The sequence below is a fragment of the Chrysemys picta genome, chromosome 2, assembly GCF_011386835.1.
Source record: "Chrysemys picta bellii isolate R12L10 chromosome 2, ASM1138683v2, whole genome shotgun sequence".
In the NCBI taxonomy this organism is placed as follows: Eukaryota; Metazoa; Chordata; order Testudines; family Emydidae; genus Chrysemys; species Chrysemys picta.
In genome coordinates this window covers 13,567,086-13,580,272 of record NC_088792.1, presented here as the reverse complement: position 1 = coordinate 13,580,272, position 13,187 = coordinate 13,567,086, and the positions used below count along the sequence as shown (strand labels likewise).

General features: G+C 51.1%; 1 protein-coding gene across 2 annotated transcripts; it reads right to left on the bottom strand.

Moving 5' to 3' along the window:
* Window positions 1-2,704: 2,704 nt before the first annotated feature.
* LOC101948047 (zinc finger protein 260-like) lies at window positions 2,705-11,290 on the bottom strand. 2 transcript variants are annotated; one of them, XM_008163019.4, is made up of 2 exons: window positions 10,924-11,290; window positions 2,705-7,864 (listed from the first exon to the last, which is right to left on the bottom strand). In XM_008163019.4, the coding sequence occupies exon 2, from the start codon at window positions 7,447-7,449 to the stop codon at window positions 5,488-5,490; it is 1,962 nt and encodes a 653-aa protein (XP_008161241.4). In that variant the 5' UTR covers window positions 7,450-7,864; window positions 10,924-11,290; the 3' UTR covers window positions 2,705-5,487. The 2 variants fall into 2 exon arrangements, with proteins under 2 accessions (XP_008161241.4, XP_065438746.1); XM_065582674.1 differs by having other exon boundaries at window positions 5,149-8,941; window positions 9,173-11,290.
* Window positions 11,291-13,187: the final 1,897 nt, after the last annotated feature.

The window sequence follows — 13,187 nt, the reverse complement described above, 5'->3', positions numbered from 1 at the left end:
CGACCCAGGCTGGAAACGCCGGGGGGGCCAGCCTGGGCCGCGCCTCCTCCCCCCACACCCCCCCTTACCTGCTTCAGGCTTCCCGCGAATCAAATGTTCGCGGGAAGCAGGGGAGGGGGCGGAGTTGGGGCGTGGGCGTGGGCCCGTGGAGTGTCCTCCTTTTGGAGGCACTAAATATGGTAACCCTACTTTCATAACTGACACGCCAAGCCCAGAGGGGCCGGGGCTCTGATCTGCCAAGCCCAGAGGGGCCGGGGCTATGAACTGCCAAGCCCAGAGGGGCCAGGGCTCTGAACGGCCAAGCCCAGAGGGGCCGGGGCTCAGCCCTAGCACAAATTAAGCAGTGGTGCAGACCCACTGACTTCACTGGAGCGACTCCTGAGGCACTGGTCGTGGTCGGATCAATTCCATCCTTCAGGAGTTGAGTTCCATGCAGTCGACTGGGCCTGGCTCTTTCAGATCAGACCTTATGGAACCACCAGTGCTCCATGTGGGCCGTAAGCACCCCAGGGCACTTTTTGTAAGAGCAGATGTTTGCCCTGGTGTCCTTGGCCTAAATTTCCCCTCCTTCCTTATGTCACATCCCGTGTGCCAGCCAGTTGCCAGAGCTTCCAGCAGTGGGGGGAGCGGATGATAGCGCTGCTTGGTGTCCAGAGCATGTGAAACACGTAGGGTTCCCCCAGAGATAGGGTGACCAGCAGGGCTGGCTCTAGGCACCAGCAAACCAAGCATGTGCTTGGGGCAGCACAATTTCAGGGGTGGCACTCCAGGCACTTTTTTTTTTTTGCTTCAGCAGTTGTGCTCCCGGAGTTGGTTTTTTTTTCTTTGCTTGGGGCGGCAAAAAACCTTGAGCTGGCCCTGGTGACCAGATGTCCCGATTTTATAGGAACAGTCCCGATATTTGGGGCTTTGTCTTATGTAGGTACCTATTACCCCCCAGCCCCGTCCCAATTTTTCACACTTGCTGTCTGGTCACCCTAACTGGAGATGAAAAGTACTAGCCATCTCTCCTCCATCCAGACCCCCCCAAATGCTGCTGCCACGGCCGGCTTCCTTTCCAGATGCTTGTATCCTATTGCTTAGGCCCATTGCTACCAAAGGGTCCGATTCAAGGGCTGAGCAGCCAATTGAAACCAAGGAGAGCTAAAAATGTGCCGCGCGGCTGACGATAAAGCAGCGCAGCCACGAGGTAACGTGGCCAAACATGGGATTCCCAGAGTAGGGTGACCAGACAGCAAATGTGAAAAATTGGGACTGGGGTGGGGGGGTAATAGGAGCCTATATAAGAAAAAGGCCCAAAAATCTGGACTGTCCCTATAAAATCGGGACATCTGGTCACCCTATCTCACAGGTTTCTTTTTAAAAGTCAGCGGGCTTGATTCTTCTCCTCCTCCTTACCCCCCGTTTTACTCTGCCGTAACGCCCAACAGCGTCAGCCCCGCCTTTGATCTTGGAGAGCAGAGTCAGACCCCACAGCCTCTTCTCCCTCGCTGCGCTGTGCGTTTGCCTTTGTCTGCCTTCAGTGCTGGAGGGGAGGGGAGAGCGGGCGGGATTTTAGTAAACGGGCTTTATTGCGGAATGAAGGCGATTTTATTAAGAAGTGATGTGACTTTTGCATTTGTGTTCCCTGCAGTGTTGTGACTTTTCCCCTGACAAACCATCCACGCCTCACTGAGGGCCTGCAGCCCACAAAGCTCAAGGCAGGAGGTCCGAATACAATGGGGCAAGTGCCCGGTGCCAGCAGCAGCTGCCATGTATGTCTCTGCTGTGAGAGGGGCTCTGAGGCTGACCGGCTGCAGGATCCAGGAAGCAATCCCTGGAGAGGGCACAGAGAGGACAGGGAGTGGGATCGCTCATGCCTGCAGATCCTGGAGATGCCCAGGCAATGGAACTGCCAGGTAGTACAGTGCTGGCTCCTGACTCCCCCGGACCTGTACTCCCATTGGCAGAGTGCCTGCTACTGGCGAGGGTGCTCTGTGGGCGTTTAATGTTGCCTGATGGGATATCCCCTGGGCCTACCTGTCCAAGGCGCCAGATGAGTGCAATGCCACAGTGAGCACTGGTCCTTGATTCTACTCCTTCCCGGGGGAGCTCAGTCTCCATGATATATCCACAGAGAGGCCTCCACGCGGTCCTGGGGAAGTACCAATACTAATACTTAGCTCTACTCTTATATAGCACTTTTCACTACTAGATCTCTAAGTGTTTTATACATTTATCCCCATTTTACAGAAGAGGAAAACTGAGGCACAGAGCAGCGATGTGACTTGCCCAAGTTCTCCAAGCAGAGCAATGGCAGAGCTGGGAATAGAACCTACATCAGCTGAGTCCCAGCCTAATGCTTTAGTCAGGCCACAGTAGCAGCACTCCCATAAGTCCACCATGTTCTCTGTCAAGTTTTGTCCTGTCCACTGGCTGCGGAGCCAGGCTGTGGAAATGACAGCACAACCAAATGATGGCATTTTCCAAGCTGTGTCATACTTTTTTATAGCATAGAATTCCCCCAGATCTTTAGCTCTGCAATGGACAAGTCTTATATAACACAGGCTATCACAAAGCATTGCCGTATGCATGAAGAACAATACAGGGCAACGTATCATTGACATCAGAAATCCATTTCACTCAAATACTCATGTGCTGGGGGTATGGGGCAGTCCGATTCTGCAATTAGGGACCAGTGGTACAAAGCAGAATGGAGGCTTGATTTTTGTTTGTTTTTTTAAAATACTTACTTTATTGAGGAGACTGTATAATCTGTCAGTACTGGTTTCCCCCACGAGTTGAGGTCCGGCTGCTGCCCTCGGTCCATGGTGCTATGCCCAGCGATGCCTGGGAAAGCGGAGTAGATGGATTGAGGGCAGCTTATTGTTCTATGTCTCTTATTAAAAGAAGTATCGACACACAAAACAAAATCCTCAAACAGCTGCTTCCTCTGGGGTAAATCTCTAGGCCACAAAACTAGTCTAAGGAGAAGAAAACAATTACATCCAAAGAATGGGGGGATAAATAATTCTTCTCTTGGTTACACATTCGGGCCCTCAAGTGAGGAGCTCTGGTATATTCCCTGCTGTGGGAGGCCTAGTATATTGTCCTAGATTCATTGCGTACGTTCCACCGTGTTCTTCTAGTGCAACGCAATCTCCATGCCCCTGGAGGTTGATAGTCTACCTGGCGTGGATCAAGTCCCAAGGGACTGGGCACTACCATCCAGGAGATGGACTGATTCAGCTTATCTCCTAAGCCACCTCCTCCAGTGTGGTTCCTATGGAGACCCCAGACAGAGATTAAAATTGTCCTTCCCTCTGCAGCCACCTGCCTTCCTGCCCAGACATGAGTCCTGCCCCTTGGGCTCAACGATCGCTGCAACACCTATGCCATGGGGGTAAATCTAAGCCCATCTCTTGGGGGGATGATATGAAGGAGAAGCTTCCTTTTCATATACAAAATCAAGCTGTAGAACTAATGCCTAATAACTGACCACTACTTGACTTGACTCTACTCCTATAAGAATTCCAGCGACGCAGTGATCCTTAGTGCACGTCCCTCAGCTGCTGTGTTCACTTCAGTCACATAAGCAACATTGCTGAGAGCACTCTGGGGTGGTTGGGCGCAGTGTCTGGCTGTGCTGGTCTCGGGCTCCCTCCAGATCCCTGGTCTGCCAATGTTCTTCAAGCCCCAGTGGTGCCCCCTGCCAGCCAACCCACCACATTAAAGATCCCATAGTCTGAGATTGAATACATGCCATTATAACGAAGTAGCAGAGAGCAAGAAAGAGTGGTGAACTCTGTTACTTGCCCCCAAGCCACTTCGCAGCTCTCACCGCACAAGCACGATGAAACCGGACCGATCTAAAGGATAAAGGGTTTCTGTTCTTCTAGTCCATGGAGGCCCCAGTCCACAAGGGGTGCAGCCTGTCCCAGGGATTGTGATTGCTTCTTTCTTTAATCCCTAAATAATGCCCAGTAAATTCAAAATCCCGTAGTGACCTTCAGAATCACTTTCTGGGGAAAAAAGAGAGAGTACGAAAGAGCACCTATCCTGGGCTGCTGAAGCTATTGATGCTTCTGGAAGATCTTCTATTTCCTCTAGTCACAGACATAGCAAGATGCTAGACCGAGATGGCCGCTCTCGCTTACACCCAGGCACCAGCTTTGCATGGATATGTCCGAGGGGATGTCTACACTGCAGCGAAGGTGTCAGCTCCAGCTCGGGGAGGTGTACGTGTGCTAGCTCTGATTGAGCCAGAGCAATATTTTTAGGAAGTGGCCAGCGGCACGGGCTAACCACCAGAGCACAACCCTCTCCGAGATTCATGTCGTTGTGGCTACACTGCTGGGTTTAGCATGCTAGCTCAGCCCCGGTCTACCCCAAAAAATAAGGTCGACCCAGCTACATCATTCAGGGGTGTGAAAAACCCACTCTCCTGAGCGACGTAGTTATGCTGCCCTAACCCCTGGTGTAGACAGACTACCTTCCGTTGATCTAGCTAGCACCTCTCGGGGAGATGGATCACTTATGCCAATGGGAGAACTGTAGCGTTTCAAGCTTAGACAAGCCTTTAGTCTCATTGCATTATGTGGCTGGTGTCATAAACTCCTGTGACTCTTCCCCACCTCATTGTGACCTCCTGTCCCTGCTCATGTATTAACTTTCAGCCAGGCCTTGTCTTTGAACTAGGAAGGACCTGGTTGGTACTGAGCAAGTTCAGGGATTGTCCAGTAGTGTTTATTCTGGGATTAAGAGAACTGTGTGTTTCATGGAGTTGCTGACTGGTCTCCTAGATGGCAGGGGACTCCTACTCTCTCAAACCTACTGTGTGTACGTCTACCCAAGCTGGAAAGTACACATCCAACTTCAGCGTAGATGTACTGGGAGAGCAGCATTTGCTCACTGCCAGCCAAATTTTCAAAAGTGGCCACTGAGTTTGAGTATTTCCATGTTAGGTGCCCAGCCTGAGACAGCTTTCATTCTGCAGCCTAATCTCGCCGCCCCCCCGCCCCCCGGTTTGAAAACGCTGGCCTTTATGTCAGCTGACCTCTGGTATCAATGGGAGCGATGTCCATGTGGGCGATGCCCATTTCTCAGAGCCAGGCTCAGCAGATACATTCCCCACTTCTTTTCCAGAAGCAAAATGGTACACTCGAAATCAATGCTTTGCACCTGTTTAATACATTCAGCCTGTGTAAGAGTTGGGGCTGATTGGGCTAAACTCCGCATTCTTCAATGGAGCAAATCTCTGGTTAATAATTCTACTACCTCGCTCTTTACCAAGGAGGTCAGTATCCTTAACCTCATTTTACAGATGAGGAAACTGAGGCACGGGGAGGGAAACTGACTTGCCCAAGTGACAGACCCAGGAACTGGACGCAGGTCTCCTGAATCCCAGCCACACTGCCTCCTTCTGTTTATAGTAGGAGTTTTGCTCCACTAAAGACTGCAGAATTTGGTCCATGCTTATCACCTTCCTTTGTGGGCTTTGCTCTGTGGCTAGAGGTTGCTCTCCTCACTTTTCACAGCCGGGAGCGCTCTTTGTTCTGGGTGGGTCTGGGGGTGGTTGCTAATGCTCGCCGGTGCCCCCAGCTTTCCCCCCCGTTTTGCACGCCCGGTGGGTCCCTCCCTCATATGGATTTTCTGGTGCCTCCTCAGATATTTCTTCAGCCTGTACCGTTTCCCACACACCGTGCATTTATAAGCCCCACCCCTGGAGTGCAGCGTCTGGTGTCTAATAAGGTTTTTCTTCTGAGTGAAGCATTTCCCACACTTGGTGCATTTGCACGGTCCCATCCTGATGTGGATCGTCTGGTGCCTGAAGAGGTTGGCCTTCTGATTGAAGGTCTTCTCGCATTCGGGACATTTGTATGGCTCCTCCCTGGTGTGGATCCGCTGGTGCCTCACGAGGTTTGACCGCTGGGTGAAGCTTTTCCCACACTCGGTGCATTTAAAAGGCTCACTCATGTGGATCCTCTGATGCCTGATGAGCTTCCTGTTCATCCGGAAACTCTCCCCGCACTCGTTGCACTTATAAGGCCCCTCACTGGTGTGGATCTTCCGGTGCCTAGTAAGATTCGACTTCTGGTTGAAGCTTTTCCCACACTCGGGACACGGAAATATCCTCTCCGCTTTGGGACCGTCCTTCGTCAAGGGATTTTTCTTGCATTTTGTGTTTGCCCGGCTCTCGGTACATGCACCGGAAGTCCCCTCTTCGCTGGTTCTCTGGCGTTTTCTGTGTTTTTTCTTTGGGCTGCAGCTTTCCCCATGTTCGCCATCTGCCCCGGCTCCCTCTTTAATCTGGATCCTCTGGATGGTGCCAAGAGATGTCTTTTGACTGAAGTTGCTTCCATGGTCGGTGCTCTCCTGTGGTTCTTCCTTGATGCGGGGTTTCTGGCAGGCCGCAACACTGCCGATCATAGTGACATCTCTCTGGTGTTCGTTGTCCACCCCAGCTTCCTTTGTAGCCTGGATTCCCCATGGAGGAAAGAGAGGCATCTTTGGATTGAATTGGTTGTCATAGTCGGGGCTGGCTTGTGGTTCCTCCTTGATGTAAGGGTTCTGGTGGGCTACTGTAATGATGTTTCTCTCGTGTTCAGGGTATGTGTCTGGTTCCTCCTTAGTCTGGATTCCCCACGGAGTGCTAACAAGGATCTTTGGGCTGGATTGGGTTCCACAATCAGGACCTTCCTGGGGTCCGTCCTCTGAGGGAGCTCCTGGTATTGTAATGTTCTTCCCCAGGCTAAAGCTATCCTCCTGTTTGAAGGTCACGTCCGGTTCCTCTTTAATCTGGATGACCCGGAGAGGAACGCCATTTACGTGTCCAGAGGCTTCCTGTAGCCTCTGCTTTGCGTGGTTCCTCTGGTGGACGTTAAAATACCTCTTGGTGCTCAAGCTTTTCCCGCACTCGGTGCATATGAATGGCCCCCCACGGAGGTGGATTTTCTGGTGAGCCACCAGTGTTGCGCTCTGGCCAAAGCACCGGCTGCAGTCGGAGCACTTGAAAGGCTTATCCCGTTTGTGTATCTCCTTGTGTGCCGTCAGCGTCCCCTTCTTCACAAAGCTCTTCCCGCACTCGGTGCAGGCGTACGGCCGCTTTTCCTTGTGGGTTCTCATGTGGATGCTGAAGTAGATGCGTGTGCTCAGGCTCTTCCCACAGTGGACACAGATATACGGCCCGCCTTTGGTGTGTGTCTTCTGGTGGGCAGCCAGGCAGATCTCCAGCCGGAAGCACCGTCCGCACTCGTCACACTGGAAAGGCCTCTCTCCGGTGTGGATGCTCTGGTGGGTGGTAAGGTGTCCCCTCGTGGTGAAGCGCCTCCCGCACTCACCGCACGGGTAGAGCTCCTCTGCTGTGTGGATCCTCTGGTGTCTCTTCAGATTTCCCTTCTTGCTGAAGGATTTCCCACAGTCTGGGCACATATGCGTCTTCTGGGCTGCGCGCTTTGCAGGGTCTTTCATGGTGGCGCCAGACAGCACGTGGATGTGATTCTTCTGTGTCTGGGTTCTCTTTGCTAGGCCAGGCAGCTGCTAGGGAGCCGGTGGAGGGGATGGGGAGGGACGGTTGGAAGGTTGGCAAGGGGCGGTTATAGAAAAGTCAATGATGCAATAGTCAAAGTGCAGCTGATGGGCCCGGGTTGCTCTGCTGACCAGGAGGAGAGGTTGACAACATGCAGCACAGATCCTGAGGTGCCAAGGGTCATGCAGCTAACTGGATAGCTCTGGTTCTTCCTTGGGTTGCATTTTCTCATGGAGTTTTTCCTTTCAACCCAACAGCAGAGCTGTTCTCTTAACGTTCAGAACTCCCTTTCCCTGGCATTGCGGTGGGGCTCCTGTTCTCGTCGTATGCCTCAGTCAGTCTTGGAGGTTTAGCATGCTGGATTAAAGCAAAAAGAAAGTCCAGATATTATTCCATGTGCTACTGATAACACTGCTTGTGCTAATGTGATGGCTGCCATCTCGGCTGACACACCAGAGATTGAACCAGGAACCTCCAGAGGTAAAAGCCTGAGCCGCTACAGCTTACATTAAAGAGCAAAGGCTCTAGAGGTGCGGCTGAAACAGATTCCTCTCCTCTGTGGATCAGGCACTGAGGAGGATGTGTAACACACACTCACCAGCGGGTTACAGTAAGAATAATCCCTTTAATGACGTCTTTTTTTATCTGAGGATCTCAAGAAATTTTACAAACATTAATTAATTAAGTCTCACAATAACAATTATGACCTGCCTCATTATTCAGATAGGAAGATGGAGGCACAGAGAGGCTAACCTTTTCAAAAGTTAGGATAAAATCAAAGTTGGCAGCATTTGCAATATTAACACTTGGCACTTTTCATTGGCAGATCTCAAAGCACTTTGTAAAGGCAGGGAAGTATCATTGCCTCCATATTACAGATGGGGAAACTGAGGCACAGAAAGGTTAGATTGTGTGACCTTGGCAGTGGTGGAATCTAGGTGCTCTGCCCTGTCCATTGGACAAGTTCGGACCGTTGAATCACAGGGCCACATATGCATAGGAAATCATTTCCTAGAATTCCAACAAGGAGGGAGGCCTGAAGGCAGAAGTGAGGAAGGTATGGGTTACTGGAGAATGCTGTCGCCGCAGGGATAGGACATTGGGGATGCTGTCGCTGAGGGAATGGGATGTTGGGGGGATGCCGTTGTGGAGGGGGCTAAGAAAGCAGGAAGTAGGAAAGTAACTACTGCTTTAAAGGCAGGGAAGCGTGGAAATGGGAGATTTCTAAACCTCTGGATACAGCCGTGAAAGTGCAGACGAGGTACATATATTGCGCTGCTGATTGGGTGGAGCGGTTGCCAATATACAGCGCTCAGATACCAACGGTCACATGGGTAACTGACCAGATAAACAGACAGAAAACTGCAGATGAGAACTATTTTTCATTCAGTTGCATGGACTGCAATTCTGCCTTTGGATAAACCAACTCAGCTCCTGCTGAAATTAATAAAAACAACAAGGAGTCTGGTGGCACCTTAAAGACTAACAGATTTATTTGGGCATAAGCTTTCGTGAGTAAAAACCTCACTTCTTCGGATGCACACTCTATGCATCCGAAGAAGTGAGGTTTTTACTCACGAAAGCTTATGCCCAAATAAATCTGTTAGTCTTTAAGGTGCCACCAGACTCCTTGTTGTTTTTGTAGATACAGACTAACACGGCTACCCCCTGATGCTGAAATTAATGAGATTCATAGAACCATAGGACTGGAAGGGACCTCGAGAGCTCATCTAGTCCAGTCCCCTGCACTCATGGCAGGACTAAGTATTATCTAGACATTCCGGACAGGCGTTGGTGTAACCTGCTCTTAAAAATCTCCAATGATGGAGATTCCACAACCTCCACAATTTATCCCAGTGCTTAACCACCCTGACAGTTAGGAAGTTTTTCCTAACGTCCAACCTCTAAGTCTTCCTGGCTGCAATTTAAGCCCATTGCTTCTTGTTCTATCCTCAGAGGTTAAGAAAAACAATTTTTCTTCCTCCTCCTTGTAACAACCTTTTACATACTTGAAAACTGTTATCATGTCCCCTCTCAGTCTTCTCTTTTCCAGACAAAACAAACCCCATTTTTTCAAACTTCCCTCATAGGTCATGTTTTCTAGACCTTTAATAATTTTTGTTGCTCTTCTCTGGACTCTCTCCAATTTATCCACATCCTTCCTGAAATGTGGTGCCCAGAACTGGACACAATGCTCCAGTTGAGGCCTAATCAGCGCGGAGTAGAGCAGAAGAATTACTTCTCGTGTTTGTTTACAACGCTCCTGCTAATACACCCCAGAAGGATGTTCGCTTTTTTTGCAAGTGTAACACTGTTGACTCATATTTAGCTTGTGATCCACTATGACCCCCAGATCCTTTTCCGCAGTACTCCTTCCTAGGCAGTCATTTCCCATTTTGCATGTGTGCAACTGATTGTTCCTTCCTAAACGGAGTACTTTGCATTTGTTCTTACTGAATTTCATCCTGTTTACTTCAGACCATTTCTCTAGTTTGTCCAGATCATTTTGAATTTTAATCCTACCCTCCAAAGCACTTGCAACCCCTCCCAGCTTGGTATCGTCCGTAAACTTTATAAGTGTACTGTCTATGCCGTTATCTAAATCATTGATGAAGATATTGAACAGAACATCATTTGTCCCCTGCATCAGTAGCAGTGCTGTATGAACTGAATTGAATATGGTGTTACATAGGACGATAATAGAGAAAATGACCTGGAATGCTTTAATTGAAAAAACAAACAAAAAATACCCTCTTCCAAGCAGAACCCTGGCTTGATTCTGGTGTGTGTATTTAAAGATTCGATCTGGGCCAGCAACGGAGGTGACTTGATCATAGCCCAGAATTCTGAGGGTATTTCAGTCTAGCAGACAAAGGCATAACAAGATCCTGTGGCTGGAAATTGTGTCAGTAAAGTTCAACAGCATATTTTTACCAGTGAGGGTAATTAACATTGGAAGGGATTAGCAGCAGTAATCTCTCCATCTCTGGAATCTTTAAACAGACTGGATGTCTTGTTAAGAGATATGCACAATCACCCAACCCATTATTGGACCCGATACAGGAATCAGTAGGTGACATTCTCCGGCCTGTGTTATGCAGGAGACCAGACTAGAGGATCACCACGGTCCCTTTCCACGAAAACATTTTAGCTGCCTTTTAGTTTTGGCAAATGCCAGACAGCTCGCTTCTTACTAAATTTGGCCCAGATCAAAATAACAAATCCCCACTGATATTTTCTAGTATCCAGATCACAGAAGGCCAGACTCTGCCCTCAGTTACAACTCCCCCGCCCCACTGATTTGGGGTTGAATTGAGGGCAGAATATGATCCCTTTCCCGGATGGGGGCGGGGAGCGTCCTCATTTGGGCTAGGATGTGAAATACACACCCGAGCCGTTTGCTGAAAAGGTCTTACCTGAGCAGTCCATCCCTGCAGGCATTTTCCTCCCCTGGAACCCGAGGGACAACATGGTTTGTGACTTGGCTGCAACTTATGTTGCAATCGCAGCTGCTGCTGACCTAGAGGAAGTCTGTGCCCAGTGCAGTGAGAGCTACCGGAGGAAGGGTGAAACGAAACAAAGACCAGCAGCAAAGGGTGAGCGCCGAGGGAGAGGCTGGACTCTGCAGCCGGACAGTGCCGGGCTGGATTTCAGCGCGGCCGCGATCCCGTGCACGGGCGGCGCGAGGAAGGGGGGGGGGCGAAATCTCACCCCGCGTCCTTTCTTCTGCACCGTTAGCTTTGCGGGGAACCGGGCTCGCTTGGAATGTTCCCAAGCTCGCAGAGCCTTCTGGGAATTGTAGTTTCTCCCAGAAATCCTGCTGGCCCTGGCAAAAGGCCCCTGGATTGCAATGGGACAGGAGCAGGCCCCCGGAGCGGGTCCGGCCCAGTATGTTTTCCTCTAAATCCGGGGGTTCAAAACCTGCAGATCCTAGCACCAGGCTGCAACAATGCCGGTGTCATCTAGTGCTCAGTGTGTCCCCCAGGAACTGAAGGGGCCATGTCCTAACGGTTTCAATAGCTTCTGATCCACCGCATGCGAGCTTTGCACCCCAATAGCAGCTCACTGTATCCCTATGGGGAGTACCCAGGTATTGGTGTGTAAATGCCCGCGTGCTGGGACCCTGTTAGCACCTTCCACCGATAGATTCGCTAGATAACGAATTATTTGACAGACAAGGGAACTGAGGCACGGCGCTTGTGAGGGATGGATTCTGCCAGGTGTTATCGGACAGGAGCAATTGGGGTAAAAAACCTAACTGGCTGCAAGACTCAGCTGAGCTTGGTAAGTTTATAGTGAGGATGGTATGATGGGATTGGCTAAAAATGGCATGTAGCCGATCTGCGACTGCATGCAGCAAATATCTCCAACAGCTGTTGATGGGACATTAGATGGGGCGTTACTACAGAGAATTCTTTCCCAGGTGTCTGGCTGGTGGGTCTTGCCCACATGCTCAGGGTCTAACTGATCCCCATATTTGGGATCAGGAAGGAATTTTCGCCCAGGTCTGATTGGCAGAGGCCCTGAGGTTTTTTCACCTTCCTCTGCAGCATGGGGCACGGGTCACTTACAAGTTTAAATTAGTGCAAAGGGTGAATTCTCTGTAACTTGAAGTCTTTAAACCCCGATTTGAGGACTTCAGTAACTCAGCAAGAGGTTTTGGGTCTATTGCAGGCAGGGCCGGCTTTAGGCCGATTCCCCTGAATCGGGCCCCACGTCTAAGAGGGCCCCGCGCCCGCGCCTAAGAGGGCTCTGCGCCCTAAAGAAGAGCGCCTAACTTAGGCGCCTTTTAAATTTTTTCACTCACCTGGCAGCGGTCTGGGTCTTCGGCGGCACATTGGCGGTGGGTCCTTCACTCGCTCCTGGTCTTCGGTGGCATTTCGGCGGTGGGTCCTTCAGCACCGCAGAAGACCAGGAGTGAGTGAAGGACCCTCCGCCGAATTGCTGCCAAAGACCTGGACTGCCGCCGGGTATTCGAATCGGGTCCCACACTTACTAAAACCGGCCCTGATTGCAGGAGCGGATGGGTGAGGTTCTGTGGCCTGCCACGTGCAGGAGGTCAGACTAGATGATCATGATGGTCCCTTCTGACTTATGAATCTATGAGAGATGCTGAGCATGACAGCTGAGAACAATCAGCACGGCTCAGAACTCCTCATCGCCTCCTGGAGCAGGCCCTCAAGGATCAGACTGTAAGGGGACTGTTGCCCCCTTACTAACATTCAGTGGGGGTGTTTTGGTTGGCTAGCTCCCAGCCCTAAAAGGGGAGGGGTCGATGGGAAATCAGGAGCCTGAGACTGACAGTCCCCAGGAACAATGGGGAGAGGCCAATGCTCCAGATCAGCCTGATTGACAGGGCGGGCAGCTAATCAGGGAGTCAGGAGGCCAGAGGGGTCCGGTCCTCCGTGTGAACTGGAATGGACTGAGTCAGACAGAGTGGGGCCGAGCTAAGGAGAGAGCAGGGGCCCGTGCTAAGCTGCTGGGAGCAGAGCTGCAGCCCCAAAGCCAGAGCACAGCCCAGAGAGAGCAGAGCTGTCCTGTGGGGAGAGCTGCAGCAACCAGAGCCAGAGGGGCCAGACAAGCAGCCCAGGGAGCTGGAGGCAGAGCAGCCGCAGCTGTGCTGAGGCAGTGTGGAGCTGGGGCTGGAGCTGGAGCTGGAGCCGGGGCTGGAGCAGTCAGG

Coding starts and splice junctions, on each gene's coding strand:
- LOC101948047 (XM_008163019.4), bottom strand. CDS start 7,449: ATGAAAGACCCTGCAAAGCGCGCAGCCCAGAAGACGCATATGTGCCCA.